This window comes from Rhamphochromis longiceps, linkage group LG1 (genome assembly GCF_057381845.1).
Source record: "Rhamphochromis longiceps isolate RC_006_pf linkage group LG1, R_longiceps_female_GT1.1, whole genome shotgun sequence".
Classification (NCBI taxonomy): Eukaryota; Metazoa; Chordata; class Actinopteri; order Cichliformes; family Cichlidae; genus Rhamphochromis; species Rhamphochromis longiceps.
Genome location: NC_140557.1, coordinates 21,084,548 through 21,109,272, shown reverse-complemented (window position 1 = coordinate 21,109,272; position 24,725 = coordinate 21,084,548). Strand labels below are relative to the sequence as shown.

Below are 24,725 nucleotides of genomic sequence, written 5' to 3'. Positions count from 1 at the left end.
CTGCATCCGTGTTAGAAAGTAAAAGTGTTCTTGCACATGTTCACTTTGCCAATTCAGAACTGTGTGAGGTGACATCAGACTTTGCTGAGTACCTTTTAAAATTTTCACACTAAAACTCTGTTGGCACCTCAGGGTTGCAACTCAGTGGTCACATTCAAGTCAGTGTGAGGGGTGCAAGAGAAACAGATTCTTTAAATAAATAATTTGCTGTTGACTGTCTTATCTTATCTGCTTTTACTTTGTTTCCAACAGCAAGTCACGGTAACACTGCTCCACTCACATAAGAGTCGTTCAAAGAAAAACAGTAATTTGCATTTTGTTACAGACTGACACACTGTTCCTTTGCGCCTTTTGTCTAAATGTGTAGCTTCAAAGAATGACTCATTTTTAATTTTAACTTGATGTGGAAGCGCATGAAGAGACAAGTTCAACTGCTTTCAGAAATATGGTTAAAATAAGACTGCTCTTATCTGACAGTGATGTGAAGAAGGTAACTGATGCTTTGATTTCATTATAAATCACCTTTTTTCTCTTCCTTCCCTTGCCATTTTAGCTGCAGGTAGCAGGAAACATTGCTGGTAGACGCTTAACAGAAGCTAAATGACATATTAATCCAGTTTTATCGCCTTTTCTCTGTTTCTCTCCCAGGTTTAGAAGAAGTTCAAAGATTTAATTGATTCTGGCATCGCCTGTTTCAAAACCATTTCACAGCCCTGCCCCTCCTACCCAAAGAGCCAGGCCACAAGAGTCTTAGATCTTCTGTAAATTACCTCATGACTCATCCAGAATTGAGACTAAATGTGGAATTCATGCAGCTGCTGTTAATCAATATATGTAGCAATTATGTTATTGTTACACTATCTTTAATTCGTATGTTAACAGGGTGTGAGCAAAAAAATATGAGCAGGAAGACAGAGACGAGATTCAATGATCTACCTGAAATCAGCACTGGTGTAGCAGTTTGTGCTTTAAATGTCAAATTATGAATGCAGGATTAGTCGATACAAACAACTAAATTGGTTTTGTCAAAAGGACATGGAGAATGTCTGCATTTACAAAAGAAATGCTAACTAAAACACTTGTTCTCTTTTGCAGGGTGATCAATGCTAACTGGCCTTAGCAGTATTAATTCAATTTGGAGCCAAGACCCGTGGTCTGTAAAGCATCTGGAAAAATTCTGCTTTACAAAGTAACACCATCTTTATGACATCATTTATTTAACTGTAAATTATGTTGCATGAGTTTAAAGCTGTACTAATCAACTTCTGTCTGTTAACACCATCTCTGAAGAATATCGTCACATAAAAGCTGTGACTTATAATCACAAACTTCCATAGAATAATAACCTGACTCTGCAGTTTGCCTGAGTTAAAGAGGAATAAAGTCCTGTGAAAAACTAACTACACCCTGTGATTCAGTGGCTTATAGAACCACCGTTAGCAGAAATGAGAAATCGTTCATCACTGTCTTAAATTGTTGGGGATGAATTTTGGCCCACAATGTTGCTTCAGTTCATTGAGGGTCCCCCGACACATCTAACCAATAAGTGGACTGAAAATTCTCCTGTGGTTTGTAATGGCAAATCTTAGTTTCTTTGGAGTCCACTTGGATTCTTCTCTGTTTGAAAAGAACTCAAACCAGGGGAAAGTTTACTTACTTATCAACTGATATGGACCAGAGAAAACAAACGATGGGTGCGAAAACATCCTCAGAACTATGTGAATTACTTGTAAAATGAAGTGATACAACCTGCGCAGTTATGTAAGCTCACCCTAAAGAAGATGCATGCTATGGCAAAACACGTTGAGTGTGATCAGTTTTTCATGTTTATAGACCAGTTACAGCTTTTATTGTCACTCCTTCCTCACACAACTCACCCCTCTTCTGGCAATAAATACAGTTAATAACCAATTAGTCTACTTACTGGCAGAAAGGCTAAGTTGGCCACTGTATAGATGCTGTATAGGCATCTCTGACTTGGGGGGAGGGTGGTAGTGGCGGTGGGAGTCTCTCATTAGGACGCATCAGTAGCTGGCACGTCACACTGACATTTTCCTCTTGAAAGAGGAGAGGGGTGAGCAGCTTTTTCATTGTTTACTCCCAAGAGGGGATATGCAGGGACAGAATTTAGGAGGGTCATGTTTACTTGCAGCGGCCTTTGTCATCTCTACTCCTTTTGTTCATTTCTCCTCATTAAAGCCCTGAAATCACCCATGCCCTTCAGAGGGCCACAGATGCTTTGTTTTTGCTTTTTCATCCTTTAGAAGAAGAAGTCTCCTGTAAAAATTCAATGTCATTAACACCAAAAACATCAGAGCAAAGTAACTCCTAATATTTTCCTTCTTTTGAAGAACAGCAGATATCATGAGACACTGCCGGCGTTATTTGATGTCAAGCTCTGGACATTTTGCTTCTCAGCCACATTTCTCATTCTCACTGCTCAACTTGAAAAGCTGGATTTGCCATTCCATTAAATTCAGTCATCTGAGATGCCTTTTCTATAACCTCGTATCAGATTTGACTTCCTCAGCAATGAGCGTGTGGAGAAAAAAAAAAACTTCTTCACAGTATCTTTTCATTTTCTATCTTGCAATCTTTATCTGTGCCCTGCATTTAACACCATTCGTCCTTTATGGGGAGGGGTTGTTTTCCCTGAGTCTCGGCTGTAGACTCTTCTCAGAAAAGCACTCATCGTTGTAGGATATAAATCTGAAAATATTTCAGCGCATTGGGAGCAGAAAAATAAACTGATGTAGCCCAAGGCATGGAAAAATATAGGGTGAAGTATCCCATTTATCTATCAGAAAGCACATCTGTCTTTTTAAGCCAATACCAACTATTCACTGGTAATGAAGTTTTAAAGTATAACAAAACACTTTTTTTTCTTTAAGACCTAATTTTCTAATAATTTACCATTAACCCAATTTGCTACAACACTAATGTAGAGACAAGTCTGCTCTTAGAGGCAACAGAAAGAACAGCAAATAATTGTTGTTGCTACGTTCCTTACTACTAGAAGTGTTTTTCTTCTGCAAGCCATTAAAAGTCCCCCCACTTAGCATATATTATGAGTTCCCCGAGATAAGCTATGTATTTATGCTCTATGATGTGTTAGTTGTCTGCACCCCTAATTTGTTTAACCAGTACTGGGGCGATCGTGGCTCAAGAGTTGGGAGTTTGCCTTGTGATCGTAAGGCTGCCGGTTCGAGCCCCGGCTTGGACAGTCTTGGTCGTTGTGTCCTTGGGCAAGACACTTCACCTGTTGCCTACTGGTGGTGGTCAGAGGGGCCCGGTGGCGCCAGTGTCCAGCAGCCTCGCCTCTATCAGGGTGGCTGTGGCTACAATGTAGCTTGCCATCACCAGTGTGTGAATGATTGGTTGTGTAAAGCGCTTTGGGGTCCTTAGGGGCTAGAAAAGCGCTATACAAATAGCCATTTTACTAATAGATCAAGCCAGTAAATCTACAAATGTGACATCAGAGAATCAAATAATAGAGATTTGCTAGCTCATTTACATAACTAAAGATCTCCCTATGAAGACAAATGATCTTGGAAAATGATTCATAACTCATAAAACAAACAAAAGAAAACATCCCCATGTAAAAAAAGAAACCCCCTCTACAAGGTGGGTTTTTTTGTTGTTGTTTTTAAAAAAAAGGAAAAATCAGGAAATGTTCCTGTTTCAAACACTAACCCCTGAAAGGATGCTTTGAATAAAGCAACAATATATATGGAAAGTATGAACATAAGAACATATAAACCTGCAACATATAAAAAGAACTGAGAATGAGCTCAAATGCATGGCGTAAACTGCAGCATCATTCAGAATAGTAATTGAAACACTTTCTCTTGGCTAGTGTCAAGCGGTCTCTTCCCAACTTGAAAATTCATGTAATTTTACCAGATTTAAAAATTGCAATGAAATGTTCTGGTTATTCTGAAATTATATGAATTACTTAATTTAAAATAAGTGTTAAAATAAATGTTAAATATGAGGGTTAGTTGGGGAGACGTGTCGTTGTTCTTTAATGTTGTGTACTCCTGTCTGATTTTATTTTTAAACTACTGTTTTACTTTTTAATTTTGAAGTTGCTTCATTTATGATATAAATTGATCCTTAACTGGAAATTTGACTCTTTAAAGTAACACAATGCACTGAAATATTCCAACACTGTTTTTTTCCAACACTCTGCTAGAACCACAGAAACTCTTGGGGTATGCTTTCAACCAAATTCAAGTTCTACAGGAAAATTGGTCCTTACACTAATACCTCTCACTCAAAAGGCTCAAAAGAGGAAAAGCCAGTTGGCAATCCAACTAAGTACAATTCATCTAGCACGTATTTCAGAGCAATCTATCCAACAGTTGTTTAACTTTTTAAGTGTGCAGACAAAAAAAGTCAAATCATTGACTGACATTGGCAGCAGTGCTATAAGTGTGGCTAAAAACCAAAAAGTGTGTATTTTTTATTTGTCAAAAACCAAAAAAATCTATCTACCAACCAACAATAATTTTATTACGTACCTTTTTGTTTTTTCATTACGTTATTTCTCAAAGGACTGACATAGCTGAGCAATAAATCATCAGTGTGTCAGTGACTCTCAGAGAATTTCTTCTTTTTAGTATTTTACTATTCAATATCTTATAAGCAATAAAACTAATTCCAGCAGAGCTGTACAAAAATGTTCAACTACACCAGCACAAATCAGTGAAAAACTTTCTTTTAATGAATGCAGAAAGATCTTGGGAAATGTGAAGGATTTTGACACACTAGTAACAGAATATTTAAAATACTGTACTGAGAGTACAGAGGTTTTTCTTAATGACCGCACGTAGAAACAGAAATATCTGCTCTATATTCAGTGAAGTCTACATGGATTTAGACAGCAGATACAGACATCGTTGATTCATGTTTTATTTTTTGATCATGCCCTATGTTGACGACTGGTGAGGGGTATTTATCAATTATTCAGGTAGAGAGCTCCTTGATTTTTCACTTGGGGAATTTTGATGGGAATATGGAACAGGTCACCTAACAGCTGGAGCTATTGAAGCAAGTCACTATTGAAAAAGCTGTTCATCTCCTGAGGTTTGTTTTGAGTTTTTATTTCTGATTATACTTGAATGAAATGATGGCACACAAAAGCATACTATTCACACTCTTCACACCTCCACGATCAGGAACTGAACAAGAAAACATCTGCTCGAGTTTCTATTGTTGCATTTGTTTATGTACTTTAGTCTGGGAAAAAATACTGAGCTGCTCTAGTGCCAAGTGTTTACATAAAAAAGATTTAAAAGATTATATCCAGCCTTCTATTGTAATCTGATTTTTGAAACCTAGTGTCTGTAAAGATAGCTCTCTGCCAGATACAAACTCACTAGAATCTTTATAAGGTACACCTTTCTGAAACCAGGTTAGACTACTTTAGGCCTTTGGACCTGCCTTAATTCTTTTTGGCATAGATTCAACAAGGTGCTAAAACATTCCTAAGAGATTTTGGTCCATATTGATACGATAACATCAAACAGTTGCTGCAGATTTATCGGCTGCAAATCCATGATGAGGCTCTCCAATTTCACCACATCCCAACGGTGCTCTATTGGATTGAGATCTGGTGACTGTGGAGGTCATTTTGAGGACAGTGAACTCGTTGTTATATTCAAGAAAACAGTTTGAGATTATTTGAGCATTACAGATACATCACCCTACCAACTGAACATTGCATTCAAAATGTGCACATCAGAGCCTGCACAAGTGATTGGGCTAAGAGTAAAAAATATTCAGAGAAATGTCTTATTTGCCTCCTCACATATTAGGACTTAAAAATTCCAAACTTATCGCAGTTTGTGAAATCAAGGGAAGCCGATTTTAGTTCAGGCAGACAACTGAAGTCACACTGCTTCAACATGCCTCACACTCCTCATCACAGAAACCAAATACACTATTCTAATTTAGTTTTCTATTTAAGTTGCAAATCACCCTTCTCTCCCTCTGATATGTTAGTGCTTCTGCTGCTCTGTGTCACTGCTTCAGCTTCCAACACACCAGCAAGGACAATTAATCATCACTCCCCATTTTCCACGTGTTGATGATATCCCTCATTCTGCATCCTCCTTTGTCACAACAACCCTCTGCGTGTCCTTCACAACATCCACGAACCTCCTCTGAGCTCTGCAGCTCCATTGTTAACATTCTTTGTCCAATATATCCACTATCTCTCCTCTGCACGTCCAATACCATCTCAGCCTTGCCTCTCTAACTTTCTTTCAAAACTGCTCAGCCTGAGCCATCCCTCTGACATACTCATTTCCACTCTTGCACATTCTACTCACTCCCAATGAAAATCTTATCATCTTCAGCTCTACCACATCCAGCTCATCCTCCTGTCTTTTTGTTAATGCAACTGTCTCTAAACCATACATCATAGCAGGCCTCACTGCCATCTTGTAAATCTTTCCTTTCACTCTTGCTGCTATCCTTCTGTCACAAATCACCCTTGACACTCACCTTCACCCACTCCACCCTGCTTGCCCTCTCTTCTTCACCTCTCTTGTGCACTGTCCGAGGCTTTAGATGGTTGACCCCAGGGATTTAAACTCATCCAGCTCCACTATCTCTGCTCCTTGCATCTTCACTGTTGTGCATCTTTACATGCAGAGTGGATAAAGTGCATCTCTGGGAAGTGAAAGCTGGAGAAGGACATTCCTGTATATGAATGTGAAGCAATGTTGTATTGAGACAAATATCAAAAGAAAATGTGCTCCTGGGTTAGACTGCCAAAGCTCCAAAGCTTTGATAACTAATTATCCATTATCAGCTTCTGCAAGCAAGCTGAAAGATTGGAAAACGATCAGTCAAGGCTTTCTCCATTACTTTTTGGAAAAGGAAAAAAGACCTGAGGTCAAACTGCAGGAGCTACCTGCAGATGAGGGATAAAAACAGACTGAAATAATGTTATCAAACCCAGGAGCCCCAAAATGTCACCGGAAAGCTACAAAATTAATTTTGTTACTCATTTCTGATTTCCTCATTGAATAATTTGGTTAAATAATTGGCTGATGTCAAACAAGATTGAAAACCAACCTGCTTATGATTAGGAGAAATCAGTTGTTGCATTGAGGTTTTTTGCATTCAGTCACAGATTGCAGGTAGTTGCAGTGCCCAGTTTTGATCATAAGGCGATTGCACAGGTTGCGTGGTGAGAGGCAAACTATCGCCAAGCAATCACTGTCTGATTAGGACTAACTGCACTCTCAGACAGATTATCAGAGGTTTTCAAATAATTCCCCTCAGACACACATACATTAGCAGTTCTGCTGTATCTGCCGCCTCATGTTGAACAAATGGACTTGCTGGACAAACACCAACAGAGTGCCAACAAGCAACCAATTGCTTGTGAAACAAGTGAAACTCACTTGTGACATGTCTCTTTCAAATATGAGACTTGACTCAGCTCGTTACCAGATGGTTGTAATTGTGATTATATTCTTATATAAAAGCAAGGTTACTGGTTGTGGTTCAATTGCTATCCTGCAGCAACAATGTCACTATTTGTGGAGGAATTTCAGTTTCATATCTATGAGTTTCTGCTGGATTCTAAATCTAAGAAGTTTATTTGAATTTCTGTTTTAAGTGACCTTGAAACTACATAGACAGCAACAGATTTTTAATTTTGCAATCTATCACAGCTAATCATCAGATTATCACAAACAGATTGCATGCAGTTGCCAGCTTGATGCCCAAAAGTGGATTTGTGTCTGCAGCTGGAAACAAAGACCTGTCACTCTCCATGCAAATGCGGAAACAACTTCACTGACTGCAAGTAGTCCCAGAACTGATCCCCGTCTTTGAAGCAACCACTTCAAAATAAACAAGATTGTAAGTTCACAAGGTTGCATAAACTTTGGTTGCACCATGCTCTCCAACCACTGTTTTCCCTACTGTAACTGTAGTATAAGACTGTGTTTCTAAATTACACTGTTGATGGATTACTAAAATCTATTCTTTGATGATGGAGAAACTGATCATTAAACTCCCCGCTGGACTGTTTTAACTGAAAGCTAAATACAGCCAAGTTTTTATTCCACCACTATTTAGGCTTTTTAAATGAATTTCTTTGCTTTGTGCCTTAGATACTTTTCACCAGTCAGACACAAACAACATGAAGACCCAGATGTTTATCTTAAAGAACTTTCAAATGGTCACTTATTTCTAACCATTTTTATGTGAAGTGAAACATAAAAGCACTTCAGCTTTGATATACTTTAATTTTATATTATTTTGCAGTTTTATAGAGACTGAATCAAACATGTTTCTCCTTGTCGACTTCTCCCACCCTTGGTTTTCACTTCACTCAGTGCCCTTATTTGTTGTTTGCCCTTGCCTTTATTGAAGAGAATATTTAAAGATCCCCATAAGGTTTCTTTCTTATCTCATATCTCTGTATATATATTTCTTAATTTCTCCCCACGCCTCAATTTTAGAGCTACGGCTTATAATAAAAATGGAATCCTTCAACAAAATTCAAGACAAAAACATGGACTGATGGTTCAGAAACACAAAAATCATTGGAAATTAAGAATTTACCTTTTTTTTAAAATGACAACAGCATAGTGTGTTTAAATATTTTAATGGTGGCAGGGGCAGAACACAAAGTGTGAAATGAAGTGTTTTTTGTCAAAGCTGAACAATAGACAGTTGCTTGTTATGTTTTGTGACTGAGGTCAATAAATCAGATGGTGCAGTGATTGGCAAAAAAAAAAAAAAAAAACCATCTCAGCGCTGTCGGGCCTTTATCATACTTGGTTGATAACAACTTTACAACAATGCTCCCGTATTGATGAATATGACAATGTCTGTACAGCAATCAACTGCTAATTTGTTATTGAAGATAGGTGACACGGAGGCTGGAAAATGAAAAATAGAGAGGACAAAATGATTGCTACAGGGATTCAGCTTTGCTGCATTCATGTTATTGATGTTAAAATACAAAAAATTTTCTTGTCCTGAGTTGCTTGTAGTATATATTCCACCTTTAAAATGCCCAGAAGGAGCAAAACATAGGTCAAAAGGGAAAATGGAGTCAGATTTGGCACCCAGTGTAATGCATGCATAATCATAAGAATCATTAACCTCACATAAAGCGTTACTGTCCAGACGCAAGTATGAACTGGCATGCTTATTATCTGTAAGAAATAGAGAAAAATGGCCTCAGGCTGTCTTTTTGCCGAACCAGCTGACTTTACGAGTTGCACCTTTCATATCTCTCGTTAAGGGTGAAGAAACAAGGTGAAGGCCAGTAATGAGGTTTATCAAACCTTTAGTGGAAAAGGCTGCTAGTGAAAAATGAGTAAAACTGCAACAATATCTCATGGACTATGAATATGTTGGGTGTTATTAGAGGGAAAAATACATCTAATCTAATCTAAGTAATACTATAAATTGAGATACTGTAAGTTAATATAATGCATAAATTAAAACATTGAAAGGAAATAAAACAGTTTCAGACATTGAGTGCTGGCATTACTAGTAATGCATGTTATATCCCCACACAACATGTGGAAGTTTTCAGCAAGTATGTAAATGCATAAAAGAAAATGTGCACACAATGCTTCACAATGCACCAAAAATACACTATGCTTGGGTTTGGGTTAGCAAAATATTTTGGCTGTTTGCAACTTCAGGCAATGGACAGATGTAGCTGCTTCTGTTAAGCCCACCAGCCAACTAACTGTAGTGGCCTAAATGTTCTTCCCAGGAGCCACAAAGCCAGGGTTTCAGCCTGCAAAATGACAGCGATCACTGAGAAGTCCAGCAAGTCCATATGTTTAACCTGAGGCTGCAGATACAGCAGAACTGCCAAAGTCAGCTCTCGTTAAAAAAGAAAGAAAGAAAAGAACACAGGTGCTTTGTATTTCAATTCTGTAATCACAGGGGAGCAGATGTGCTCCTGCATTTCACACATCACTTTGAATAAAGCCTTACATTCTGCCTCGCACTCACACTATCAAGAGTCATAACTCTTCTGCAGAACATATAGGTTAAACATTAATTCCAGCAACAATACAATGAGAGATATAATTAGCTCTAAAACTATGTGCTTTGAAGCAAAAAGTGAAACAACTGACTTCAGTCCTTATCACCACAGAGCAGATGCCACACAAAAGCACATGACAGTTTTTGGGGTTTTTTTTGCAACGTGCTGGTTTGCACCTCAGGCCAGACAGACGGGATGCTGGTTTGTTGTTGATGGCAGCTGCTGGCCTCTGTACCCTGCCTGACAGCTGAATGCCCTGTCATGTTGTGTCAGAAGATCTAAAAGCTTCCCAAGAACGATTGTAAAAGAAGTGGGACAAAAAAAAGCAGAGTTAGTTTTATCAGCATTTACACCCAGCAAGGCAAGATAGCTTTTTTTTAGTTTTTTTAACATGGCTTTCAGTGCTCTTCCTAGAAAACGTGACTAATAAATGAAGACATTTTCTTTTTCTGTGACCATATGTTCTCCATACCTTCCACATTAGATGAGCATACAGAAAGTGATGATGATACTGATGGCCCATGCACCCATTTTCAGGTGGATGGGCTGTTGTAGGGTGAAAGGTGGATACACCTTGGACAAGGACATCATACAGACAGACAACAGGTCTCGCATCCACAGTCAATTTAAAATCACAGTTTAGTCTAAAGAGCATGTCTCGTGACTGTGGGACAAACCAGAGCCACCAGAGAAAACCTGTGTGGGCACAGGGAGGGCAAGCAAACTCCACAGAAAGACCGCAGTCATTTGTGAGGTTCAAACCCAGGTCCTTCTTCTTTTAAGGCAACAGTGCTAACCACTGCCACCCATAACTGAAGGTCCTATAGAGAAGTAGTCCCAGATTTGTTATGCAAGTAACTTTAAATCTTCTCAGGCTACAGTGCAGCTGGGACATCCTGTAAAAAAACAAACAAATAACAAAATGTTCCAAAAAGTTGTGTAGTTTCTCTTAAGACTTTTCTTACTTTTTATCTTCTCCTCATATTTGTGTTCTCCTTGTGTATACAGTATATTGCCTTTTTAAAAACATTCCTTTTTTTGTATGCAAAAAAGAAAGAAAGAAATGCAAAGCGAACCTGATGAGTCAAATTTCTTGTTTGTGTGCACAAACTTGGCCAAATAAAGATGACTCTGATTCTCATTCTAATGACTTCATTTCCATACATATTTAAAGGTGTTAAATAAAAATGATATTTACCACCTTGAAAGGCATCAGTTCTACTTTTATGCAAAGCATTAGCATTCACAAGGCATTTGTGTGCATTTGATAGCTTGCACTTGCACCAGGAAGAGACTCAGACAGGCAAGGGAAGCTGGTGCAGAGCTTCAGGCCTTCAATTGCCTCATAACGTGACCAAATCTGCTTCTGTATTGTTTATTTCAGAGGGGGAATTAGTTAGTGTGTGTGTGTCTTCACTGTTTATCCTGTTTAAAGCTTTATACAGAAGGGGAGTAAACAATCTTTTGTTTACTTTTGGAGTCTTTTGTGTATATGTAGGTAAAACTGTTCCTATACATGCTGTCTATACACACCATGCAGACATATTGAATGTTAGTGAATGCAATTGCTTAAGTAATTTTCTTTTCTTAAGACTAATGGAAAAACTAATTTATTATTCACTTACATTATGCTTAAGATTAAACTAAGCACTTAAGTATGTATTTGAATAAATTAATTGAATTTAAATGCAAGAAATAAGAGGCAGCGCTAAGAATGATCCATTTAAAACCCTTTTGGAAAAAACAGCTCAAAATCCAAGGAAATTCATGTAAGTGCCATATGATGTCATCTCATCTCATCCCACAACCTGTTGCACCCCTTTTTACCTTACAGTAGTCTTTACTTTGCGACTCTTGTTGTCATTTAATGCATTATGAATAAAGCAAGATTGATCAAAAATAACCAACACGATTAAGTCATTTTCACAATTTCTGCATTTTGTCTCATTTTCACCAAAAGAGTATCACAACATTAACTAAAGTACTTTAAACAAATTTATACTTTGATTTGATTCATGACCGTCAATGAAGATGATACAATTTAAAACTTACATATCCAAAATAATATTGAATTTATTGTTATTATTTTAATTGTCAAAAGATTCTGTACACTCTAGCTTAATAAGAACACATTTTTTTGGCAATTATTTTAATTTTCTGGGATTTATAGTGTTAAGATATTATAGTTTCAATCTTACATGGGACAAATGTGTTTCCATTTTTTGCAGTAATTTTCACTTAAATAAGAAGAACATGCTGGTCATCTGAGGCGTTTCTGTGTTTGGATGTTCTCCCTGTGCATGCTTGTGTTTTCTCTGGGTGCTTTGGCTTCCTCTCATGGACTAAAGTAAGAATAGATAACAGAGTGAATAACTATCTGTCTCTATGTTAGCCTCATGACAGACCGATGACCTGGTCAGAGTGTAAACTTTCTCTCACCCAGTGTCAGCTGGGACTTTGACTCCAGCAACCCCACAACCCTGAACTGAATAAGAAGTTAAGAAAATGGCTGAACTGATATGTGAAAAAGGTGAGTGGCATGAAAAATGTTGACGTAAAGCACATTTACAACCTCTTCATCTCTGTGGGGCATAATGTGAAGTTTCTGTCAGTGATTTAAGCCTCAACAGAGACATAAAAGCTTCAGAACAGGAGGTGGTTCTCACTTCAGATGTTAACAGTGTAACAACTATGTCAAGACATACTGCAAGACAACAGCAAAGGCACAGGTAGCAGAGATATCACAGCAGAAAAATATTACTTAATATCTTCACAAATGGGATATTTTCTCTCAATTTTCTTATACACAGCTGCACACTAATTTATATCTCTCTGCAATTCATGCCCAGTTTTCAGAGCAACAACTGGAAATATAAAACTACAGCCCTTTCTATTTTTCAAATCAAAACTTTTATTAATGATATTTTGAAATATTGGTATTTCTTTAAGTCATGTTTTAAACCGGATCGTATGTTTTAAGTGGAAGTGGGAAAGGCCAGTGTGATGCTACTGGTGTTAGGATCCGTCTAATTAAAACTGACACAATATATCTACCTTAAGGTCAACTCAAACTCCAATCACTAAGGTGGATCTCATGTGATTAATGACTGGATTTTACTAAGTATCTTCTCTGTCTTTTCTGTTATTATTTTATGTGAATTATGATTTTGTCACAATGTCATTTTTAGAAAGACTGTGAAGATGACAGCCATCACTGCATTTACAAATGCTGTCAATTTAATGAACAAACTCAACATTGCCTCTTGGCAGAGATTGAAAAATAGAATACAATATGATGGAAGTGACTCAGCAGAAATCCCATGCTATAAGCCCACATGAAGCGATGGGACTTCTAAATCTATTGAGGAGATGACATTTATGATAAAAAGGGAAAACCCCCCAAAAAACTGACAGCTCAGAGAACAAGGGACTCCAAAAGTTCAGCTGCTTCACCTTTGTGAAAAGTAATGCACGCACAAGCAGGATATGGGGACAAGGGGCAAGGGGCAAAGTCAGCAGGCAGGCTAAAATATCAAGAGACCAAAAGCATTAATGGGTAAAAGGCAGAGTCCAAAAGACTGTCAGGATGCCAAAGACAAAAAAGGCATGAAAGCTACAACTTGAAAAGCATCACAGTCAATTTGGCAGAGGGCAATTGGAAGTGGACAAAATATATTTACACCAGGGAGTGAATGAAGAGATGGAGAGATGTGATGAGAGTTTACGTGAGGGGAATCAAGTGATCAATAGAGGTGAGCAGAAGTTAGTGTAGGGGTATGAATGTGTATAACAAATGAACTGAGACAGAAAATATCAGATCTGGGTGGAATGATAAGGATGCTCAATGTTCTCCAAATTAATAGTGGAAACAAACACATTTAGATTAAGCTTTCTACATCAATTTCCACATTTTCTGTTTGGAATTTAGAGTGGTGCATGAATTATTAGAGCCATAAAAACTGTAGATGGACTCAAGTGTCATTGCTAATACAGCTGAATGCCATTTTAGAATCATCAAGCCTTGACAGTTTGAGATTACAAAAGATTTGCAATGATTATTTTGAATGATTATTAGAAATAGCAGGAAAGAGTCTTTTTTTGTTCAGTACTTTGCTGGAGTTTTAAAGGATGTATTTTGGAACAAAAAATGGAACATTTTAAGAAAAAAATTATCATGTCCATTTGATATTTAGAGAACTATTTGTTCCATCAATGTGGCACTGTGGGGTGGACAACTACAGCTCAAATTTTGTCTGTATCAGTGATGGATTAATGGTGAGTGAAGCCTGGGAAAATGTATTCTGATAGAGGATCTCAATTATAGTGAGCCGATGATGAATCTCTTTCTGAGGCCACAGTAATTCACTTCTATCTTCTCGAGTCTCACCCTATAATCCATCTACACCGTCCCCATCATTGTCTCACATCAGCAACATCAGCTGACCCAATAAAGAGAAATCAAATACTGACAGATACAGTCAACTATCATGTAGGGCAAAGACGTGCTGAGTGGAGAAAAATGCATATTCATAAGACGTGAAAAATATGTAACATTATTTAAATTTGGCTAACGAAACTTTAATTGAAGTTTCAGTCGAGGTGTGAGCAGATTGGCTTTGTGTACTGAGTGCACACATGGCCAGCATATTATAGATTTGCCATGGAGGCCACACACTGCATGCAGGTCCACATGGTTCATAAAAGCAAATCCAGGCAGCTGACAGATGGGTGTTGGTGGGTGAACATGAGCCAGATGCTGTATGCACCAGCAGCACCAGCAGCTCAGACCAATTTTCCTCACAATCTGCCCTTCTTTTGTACGACTGTGTGCAGAGATGAAATTATTATTATAATTATTAACTAATATTTAATATTTTACCACTGTGTTCTTGGTATGACTTTATATGAAATGCTGTTTTATGCCAGATGTAGCGGGACACAAACATAAAGTTCAATTATTTATTTATTTATTTATTTTACAAATCCCCCCCCTAATAAATGATTTCATTTAAAAACCGCATTTTGTATTTACTTATGTGTTATGTTTCACTACTATTGAAATTGATTGAATCTTGAACATTTATGTGTAGTAAAGATAAATAAAAAAAATCAGATAGGAGGCAAATACTTTTTCACAGAACTTTGTCTGTCAAAAGAAATTTGGTTTAAAGGGACGAGAGCTAAAACAGACAGAGATTTAAGTATTTGATTGTCTGTTTTAGCTCTGATGAAAGCGTTTGTATTTTGACTTTAATATAGACCCAAAAGTATAATCTGAATGTCAGCAGTCTCATACCAAAGCTAGGCAAACATAAAAGCACAGATCTGGATAATTTCAGATATCTTAAGATATATGCTTTCAGATTAAATCTAATAAAAAGGAGTCGAAGAGACACTACATGAGAAAATGACAGATCTTGTTTATATAGCAGATGAAAACATAATGGCATAGCTGTGTTGGAAACGCATACTTCCTCACTTAGTGCCATTAATTATGAAAAAGTGCAGAGGAGTGAGAAAAAGAAACGACTGCTGACAAATCTTGAATGCATAGTGCAACAAAACACTTCAATTTGTTCTCCGCTGTTGCTGCCTTTGCTGATATACGCTGAATGTGAAGCACGGAGGTCTGAAGCATTTACAGTGGATTAGAAGATACTTTGAGGAGAAACCCAGATGGTGCATTCTTTTGCCATTTTCTTTTCAAACAAATACTGGTTTATGATTATTCTGCAAAATAAAGAGTCTCACCTCAATGAGACTCTGTTGGTATTATAACCCCTTACATTAATTATAATTGATATAAAACACTAAACCAAAATTAGGGCCCAGATTTATATAAGAGGTCTGGGTTGGCTTAACATAACCATGAAACAGCTGACGCTTTCCAGTCCATGGATTGACTTCGAATGCTTTGCTGATGCACTCATCGTCTTTTGAGCTGAGCATTCTGCAGATGTTTTAACACAGATACATATCTGTTATGTCCATGCATGTTCTCACAAAACACCCTGTGTTTATTTTTGCTAATTAAATTCTTATAAATGTGGTGTTGACAACTTTGAGGATCACATCTAGTGTACTAATCTGGGGCTTCATTCTGCTGACAACAAATAACTACTCCACTGACTGTAGGATGACAACATCTGGTTATCAGAAATGTGTCCCAGAGAAAAGACTTTCGTCGCACATCGGTCTAAAAATCACACAATGCATCTTTATGTTTATCCTGTGAGAATATTTATTATGTTTACCTAACCAGCTCCAGGGAAGGAGGTTCTTATCAATAAATCATTGTAGATCAATATGTAAAGATAAACTGCTCACTGTCAGCTGGGGCTGTAACGTAAATCCCATGCAGTCAGAGCTAAATCAGATTTCCATCTGACTTACAAGGATTGTTTTCATATTTAGCTGCAACTTCAAATTCAGCAGGGGGAAAACAACACTGAGAACATTTGCAAAAGTGAACTGATCAATTCAGGATAAATTGTCAAGGGATGACCTTTTTTGTAAGAGGGCTTTACTTACTTTAACATATTAGCCCTCTGGATTCAAAATAATTAATTGTTTTCATTACCAAAGACTCTCCAGTGGATTAATATCCCTGTGTTTCAATAGCGTCTTGATTTATTGAAATTACCACCCAGAATATTCTCCTGTTTTATATTCCCACTCCTCACACATCTCGCTCTCACACACTGTCTGCAGCCCTGCCTACAGGCTGCGAACAGCAAGTGCTGACAGATGAATCAGACTTGTAATAAATCTACAGCAGAATGTTTAGAGCCACAGTTACATTACAGTACAATATGAAGCACTGTTAAGCTCTGTGCATTAAGATAAAGTCATGCAGTAAAATCCTCTTTGCTATATTTTAACAGATGGTGAAGTCTGAGAAGCACCATCTCTGCTTCATGATCTATTCATAAAAAGAAAAAAAAAACATATTGAAAGGGCTGGAGCTTTTATAAGCACTTGCATTTTCATGTCTCTCTAAATGTGCAGAGTGTCTTACCTGGCTGCTTACTTAAAAATACATGAAATGTTGCCAGCCTACCAAGACTGCATTATTCCCTAAACAAATATTCTTTTTAATCACAAAATCTTTACAGCAGCGCCAGACCAATATTAGCTCGTCACAGATCTATTGACTTTGCACAAAAGGTATAACTAACTACAGAAACACCCGAGACACCATCCATCCATTTTCTTAACTGCTTATCCAATTCAGGGTCATGGGTGGGGGCTGGAGCCTATCCCATCTGTCATTGGGCAAGAGGAGGGGTGCACCTTAGCAAGTGCAGGGCTGCTGTGGCAGGGAACCGCAGTACCCGAGAGAACGCACACAAGCACAGGGAAAACATGTAAATGCCACACACACATTCCACACCTGAGATACATTTGCAGTATTTTTGAAGCAGTATCGAACATACTGCAGATTACTTAACTGAACGCACTGGCATGTTTATTTCCCAGCTGAATTCTATGTATTGGAAATATAGAAATTGAAAGAGTCTGAATCTTAACCAGTTATTATGGACGTACAGTCACATTTATTCACTCCCATCCCTTTGAGTTAATTTACTGTGGTTCATGATACAAATACCTGAAAAATTAATGACATTCAGCCTTAGCTGCAGGGTACTATAGTACTAATTAGTGATTTTTGGCATGCTAAGGCAGCATGGTGGCTCTGTAGTTTCCACAGTCAGTGCACAGCAAAATGGTCCTGGGTTTGAACCGGATTTTCTATCAGAATACCTACACTGGGCTAAATGAAATAGACCAATTTCCTCAAGGAGACCATTAGAAAATATATTCCTTTGTCTTATATGAAACGAACGTGGCAATTACAGTAGGTGCTGCAACTGTTAAACATGAGCCTGCCAGCATTCTTATTGTGTTAGCGTTTCACTCAAAGCATTGCTTTGTCTAAGTTGTTTTGCATTGTTTGCTTCCAAAATTTCAGTGTCACAAAGAAATGATATGTATCATGGAAATTCCCCAACAGCCTAATCTTATAGCAGCAACACCAGGGGAGGTTTCAGAATCACCTGATCTATCCCAAATTACAAGCTTGAACAAAAAGTACAATTTTAAGCCCAAGGAGGATATTGGTCTCCTGAATTCAATACAAGAGGAAGCTCTTTCTACAAGAGAGAAACCTGAGAGTGAACGCCTCCCATTCTACTTCTGGAAACTAAGAAGCACACATAAGCCTGCAGGTTATGAGAAAAGTGCTCTATCAGGATAATTAAGGTACTATGAGGTCTTTAAGATAGGTCTGATTATTCAAGACTTTGCATGTAAAGAGAAGGATTTCATATTAAATTCCAGATTTTACAGGGAGCCAATGAAAAGAAGACAATATTAGAAAGAAAAATATGATCTCTTTAATAGCCTGCTACAGTAATTACAAGCAGTGTTTCTGCAGTATATTGCAAAGACAGCACTTGAGAACAATGGGTAAAACGACACTGACATTTTCTTACAAAAATATTATAATAAAATCACATTTTTGTTCATCATGGATAGCACATTAGTTTGCAACAGTTCTACATCATCTTCATCCTTAATGGTTCTGCATGCTAATGCTCATCATGATTCTCTGCCAGTCTGAACCTGTCCTGCCACTTCAGATGCCGAATAGTCTCTCCACCCAGCAGCAGTCTTCAGCTGTTCCCGCTGTCCTAAACCTGCCAGCACCTGCCCTCAATTACCTTAATTAGCCACTCAGTTTATGCCCACTAACTCTAGTTATCTGCCAGATTGCAATATGTCAAGGTACATGAACTACTAATAGTAGTAGTAGTACTAGTGGTGCTTGTGCATTAATCTGTCGTTTGGTATATGACATGTTGGGAAAAAAAAATCATCACAACCTATAAAAATGTTTCAAATTGTGCTATATCCATAAGGAAAATAAGCTGCTTTGCACACCAACATAACAGCCGCACTATTTGTGTAGTTTGCCTCACTAGTCTCTGCTGAAGTAACAAGCTCTCAGAGCTGCCAAATGAATGTGAGTCAGATTCAGAAGAAGTTAAATGGTAAAGAGAAACAGACCAATCATCAACAGGTTTCTGCAACGTGAGCCAGAAAGAGAGGTTTTCACACACACACACACACACACACACACACACACACACACACACACACACACACACACACACACACACACACACACACACACACACGTGTATTCTTATAGTAATACAGAAATGTTTGTGTTTTCTTGTTGTTTATGATGCAAACGCAGTCATTATATTTTATCATAACTTCTGTAAGAAACACGGCTTTCTTTCACTGGCCCTTAAGTCCTGAGAATCCACAAGTATGTGTGAGTGCAGCTTGTTCTTGCCGGAGCTGCATGCCGTAGCCTGCACAAGCAAGCACACAAGCACCTGAACACATGCAGACAAACATGCACCCACCTTTCTCAGTTTTCACCCTCACTCGTTTATTCCAGCCTGCACCGACTTTCCCCAGAGAAAATCACATCAGATAAACAGCCAGCTATAACTGTCCTCTGAGCATCAACTGAAATGCTCTTTTACTGAGCTTCTCAATTGAGTTGATGGGTGTACAGTATTTTCTTGGAGCCATCATGGGAGCTGTCACAATCATTTGCAGCTAAATCACCACTGTGTTAATGCCTCGCTCACAGAGGCTCCGTGACTGTTCAATCAGACGAATGTACGTCCTCAGAGGTCAAATCGAAGCAATGAAACCGGCTATCTTTTCATAATCACCATCACAATAAAACAGCACAGCTTTTATGGTATACACTCATGCATTTATGTTTGTTTAGGTGTGATAATTGGCCTCATTGTTTTGTTTATACCAACTAAACTAAACAACAAAATCCAAATTACAGGAAACTGGAAGATGTCACCCATTGATTCTTAGAAATTGTTTTTCTTCTTCTTCGTTTTTTTTTTTTTTTAACAATTCATTAATGGTTTAACAAAGAACCAAAATGATTTCAAGAATATAATTCTTAGCTGCAGTGCTATTCAGTGCTATTTTTTCCTGCTGTGTCAACAATGCAACAGTTTGTCACCCAGATCAACAACAAAAAGCAGCAAAAAATAAGACAAAATTAGTTGATGAGCACTATTTGAAATAAAAATATGTGGAATTCTGATGCCTCCTATTTTAATAAAGAATTACAAATATATGTAAATGTACACAGAGCAAAAAAAGCTTGACTATTACACCTAGTGGAGTGCTCCATTAACTGTATATTCCAGAGGTTTATCAGACATTTTGTAGCACGACTTGACAATATGCTCTGTAAACTGTCACACATGTAGCTGCAGCATTTGCCCTTGAGTTTTGGGTTTGGTAGCGTAAGGGAAAGAGTGCACGTTCACACATGGTGGACATGTGTGAACGTGCTCGGTCCAGCCACTCGAAAAAACTCTCCTCGGGTGACTCTACTTAATAAATAAAAGAGTTCAGCCGCTTAACATGCTGTTTCCATGATGCTTTATCTTGGTAACAGGCCACTTAACTTCATCACATAGTGGAATATTTCTGTCTCATCCCTGAGAGCGAAGCTGACACCAGAGACATCTCTCTTGACTGTCAGCTGCAATAAATGTTTCATTCTCGGATGCGGTAATGCTCTCTGGTTGTGAGGGCTCATGTTGGCCTCCGCTGCACTGAAACTAAGTGCATATACAGTTGGTGGCTGTGTGACTAGTATACAATGACTCAAGTCACATCACAAAACTGAAGAATGTAAGAGTGAAAATATACCATTTCTGCATTTGTCTCAAATCATTGTACAGAAAGGAAATGTATTTTTAGAGATGTCAAAAGTGCACTAATGACTCTCTGGCTCTTTTTCTGAGGACGCTGTTGGCCACATATGCACTCAGATTATGGGTCTACATTTGCTGCAGATCCATTGAAAGCAATTATCGGGGAAATCCAGACAATATGGCTTGCACTTAGAATGATGGGTCATTTTGCTGTTGCAGTTTTTACTGTTGCAAATGTGCTCTGACTGAGTCAGCTCCAACAGTCTCCCCCTGCATTAGCCCGAACAGATTTTTGCTTCCAACAACAACACTGTGGTCCCGAACTCTTAAAAAATGACCATCACTGAGACTTACTGTTGCTATTAAAGTTATCTCTGTCTTGTCTCTGCAGTTTATGGCAAGGGCCTGGAAACATGTTCAGAAACTTAAAAAAAAAAATCCCAAAGCAGACAATAATAATGCTGGCTGACTGTGCAGGAGCTGGTGAAACAATGGAGAAGTGAAAATGTTTGATATGCATGATGTTTTCTTTAAAACTAATTACAGGATGATTGTCCTAGTTTTAAAAGTAGCACAAAAAGACAGTAAGAAAAACGTGAACCACAGCCTGTTTTTAAAGAGAGTTTCCATTTAGGGAGCTATACCCCTGTTTCTGTTACAGCCAGAAGCCACGTTGACTTAGAGAAATCCGAACAGCAAGCCTTCGTCCAAATGTTAAAAAGAACTGAACAACCTCCAAATACCATGATACTTTTGGCCAAAGTGAAGGAAAACAAGCTATGGTTTATGGAGGGTTGTGCATGGGAATTGGTCTGGGTGCAGTAATTTCAGCAATATATAACAAGTTAATCAGTGAGCCTCAGAGGGGCTGCAGGCAGATATATATATTTTTTAATCTTTGGACAAAGCAAGGTGAGCTTTTTCCCTGTTGGCACTCTTGCAGCTTAGCTTATTTACCAAACAGAAACGAGATGGGAGGGTTTGTGATCTTTTCATCTGACCGAATGCAATACAGTGAATAAGCACATTTCCCCATATGCCAAACTGCGCGTTAAAGCTGGAAAAAGTCCAAGAACTGAGATGTTGCATGTGCGGTCTGTCAAAAAGCAGCTTAAAATAAAGTACAGGTGATTCTAGAGACCGAGTCTTTTTCCGTGTAAGCAGCATAATTTATATAGGTTGGGTGATAAGGTTAATAAGAAGCAGAATCGCAGCAGCAGTGGCAATGTCACATATTATCTTTTCCAGTCAGAGTAACAGAAATAGCTGAAACGTGTACTTTGGAGGCAAGTCACTGGGGGCAACTCAACAAAGCTCCTGCAGATGCCTATGGGTGCCAAGCTGAAATGGAGACCTGCCTCCAGGAGGAATGTTTACCCAAGCTTAGCACAGAGCCTTATTGCTCAAAGAAGCATGAGTAGATTTCTGCCTGCATTTCAGTTCTGCAGCAGCTCTGTGCCATTTCAAATTGGGACCTGCCCAAAACGAGCCCCCCTTGTGACGACAAGAATAGCTCTTTTAAAGAGAGGGAGAGGACGAAAATTAACCATGTGTGATCAAGCGTAAAGAAACTGCATGCCAGCAAGGAATCTGACCAAAAGGATTCCCGGCATTCCTATAAGTGTAGGAACAGGTCAAGTTCAAGTCAAACGTGATTGGGGAGAAAAGACTTACTTTTTGTTTCAGCTGTTTAATGTATAACTCCGATTCATTCAGACGAGGAATGAAAGAGCAGATCCAGAAATTCTCTTTGCAAGTTTCTTATACACATAATCAAACTTAATGCAGATGTGAAATGTCCTGTCGTGCAGTTGTATTTTAACGCTGGCAGCGCTCAACGTTTTATTGAATTTTGTCTCTCTAAGAGGAAACGTTTTATTAACAATCCGCGTTGTACAGCAAAAACAACACCTAAAGAAATGAAGGAAAGATACAATCCCGTGTTTGACAGTATTAATGAAGATTCACTCTCTGTGCGTAAAACAAAAGGAGAAAATGCTGTTCAGACTTTATTGTATTCTATCTGTTTATTACAATGAAATTCATATATGCAGCTTTTTAAATGGTGTTTATGTGTGCTGTATTACTGTCATATAGGTTAGAGCCTCGCTGCATTCCTTTGCAAACCTGCAGCTTTTCTTTGTCCTTTATTACACCCTCTAAATAATCTGATCGTGAACAGACAAAAGAAGTTCCTGCTCTATCCATTCCCCCAGGCACAACGCACTTTCAAATGCCACACACCTTTATGTGACAAAAATGAAACTTTCACATGGTTTAGTGCAAATAGCTCGGACACTATGTAAAACAGAAGGATTAGTTCATCCAGAACCGTGTTAAAATAACAGGTTTTACCATGAATGTGCTGGTTGACCACATTCTCCAGCCGATCGAGCCTCTCCATGATCCGGAGAGTGTCACCTCGCTTGTCCCCTTCTAACTTTCTCTCGGGTAAAGGCATCGGGACCTTGATGTAAATGTTGGCGATGTAGTTAGTAACCCATCCGACATAGAGCAGGCAAACAATGTTGGTCATGCCGCTCAGTATCACGCATGTGGACACCAAAGTTTTGGTTCTCCTGGTGCAAGCCATGCCGACATCCCTCCATACAGCTTACGGTATCCCGTTAAACCGGAGCAGGAGGCGACAGCCCGCCCGCAAAACTGTGATAGTGAAGTTATTTCCAGCAACTGTTCAGCAACGCAAAATCCAATAGAAAACCATTTACTTCCAAAGAGGTGTTAGTTTTTTTTAATCCTCCTCTCTCAATTTTGAATCACAGGTTAATATGAAATATCTACAGGTGAAGCTCCATCTCGCGATCCATCGTAAACCTCCGTCAGCTCCAGTAGCTTTGGAGAATTAAGGAAACTGGAGAGACACCGAGAATCCTGCAGCCAATGGGAGGGTGGAGAGGACTGACAGTCTGCCCGCTGCACGCGTCCTCACACTGCGCACTGATTCACTGTGAGAGGATCTGTCAAGACTGTTCGCACATTAAAGGACACAAAGTAGCCAGGCGTTATTTTATTTGGACAGCGAGATATTTTCAGCATGCGTGTCTGATTTCTCTCCTCGGACACGTTGGTTTCTTTCTTTCTTTTTTCTTAATTGTCCCGTGCATGTAGAACACACTTTTGATGCAAGAGCTATGAAATCCACAGCCTACCTGCTGCAATACTGGATCAAACCACGAGATAGAGACAACGGGGTTTCACGGTGAAATCGAGGCGTGGGGTCATGTCATAGGTCTGTGAATCGCCTTATCAATGCAGAGAAGAGGGAGCGGGGAGGGGGGGTGGATAATACAGCGAAGATGGAGAATCGTTTAAAATGTATTTTCTGGGCTAAATCGTGAACTTCATTTTTTAAAATTATCAACATCTACTTCGAGGCAAGCTGAACTGATGTTGCTTCTTTGAAGACCCCCTTCCCGTTTTGAGTGATTGGGTGATGACTGAATTTTAAATTATGGACTTTTGTGTCTGGGCCTAATTGCACCCTCTCTTTATTGACATTTTATTAAAGGAGTCAGTAAATGACACATATAGCGATAACAAACAGCTTTAAATGTTGCCGTTGTGTAGAAGATTTTTCCCAAGTATAGTGCACCAATACTAATGTCTGCAGCAGAGCCTCAGGTTTACGCAGATTTGTCACTTAGTGATTTTCCTTTTCGGTGTATCCAAAGCATATGGCATTTCCTTTTTAAGCAGATCAGAATGTTTTTATTTTATATTGAGAGCACACAGTATTTGTCTGCAGTATATTTTTATTGTCTGAATGAATGTCAGACGTCGTTGACTGCATTTTTCTCCCCCCACTTCAGTTCTTGATTATGTTTTGACAGCATTTTCCAGTATCATCTCCACCAGATGATTATTTGCTAGTAAAAAGCCTTTGTCATCCAATC

General features: G+C 38.5%; 1 protein-coding gene across 1 annotated transcript in view; it reads right to left on the bottom strand.

Moving 5' to 3' along the window:
• galnt18b (UDP-N-acetyl-alpha-D-galactosamine:polypeptide N-acetylgalactosaminyltransferase 18b) overlaps nucleotides 1–23,685 on the bottom strand; it is a 102,389-nt gene extending 78,704 nt beyond the window's left edge. Inside the window, exon 1 of the mRNA XM_085402246.1 lies at nucleotides 23,167–23,685. Within this exon, the coding sequence (XP_085258372.1) occupies nucleotides 23,167–23,404 (238 nt within the window). The 5' untranslated portion in view covers nucleotides 23,405–23,685. The remainder of the gene's footprint in view (nucleotides 1–23,166) is intronic.
• Nucleotides 23,686–24,725: the final 1,040 nt, after the last annotated feature.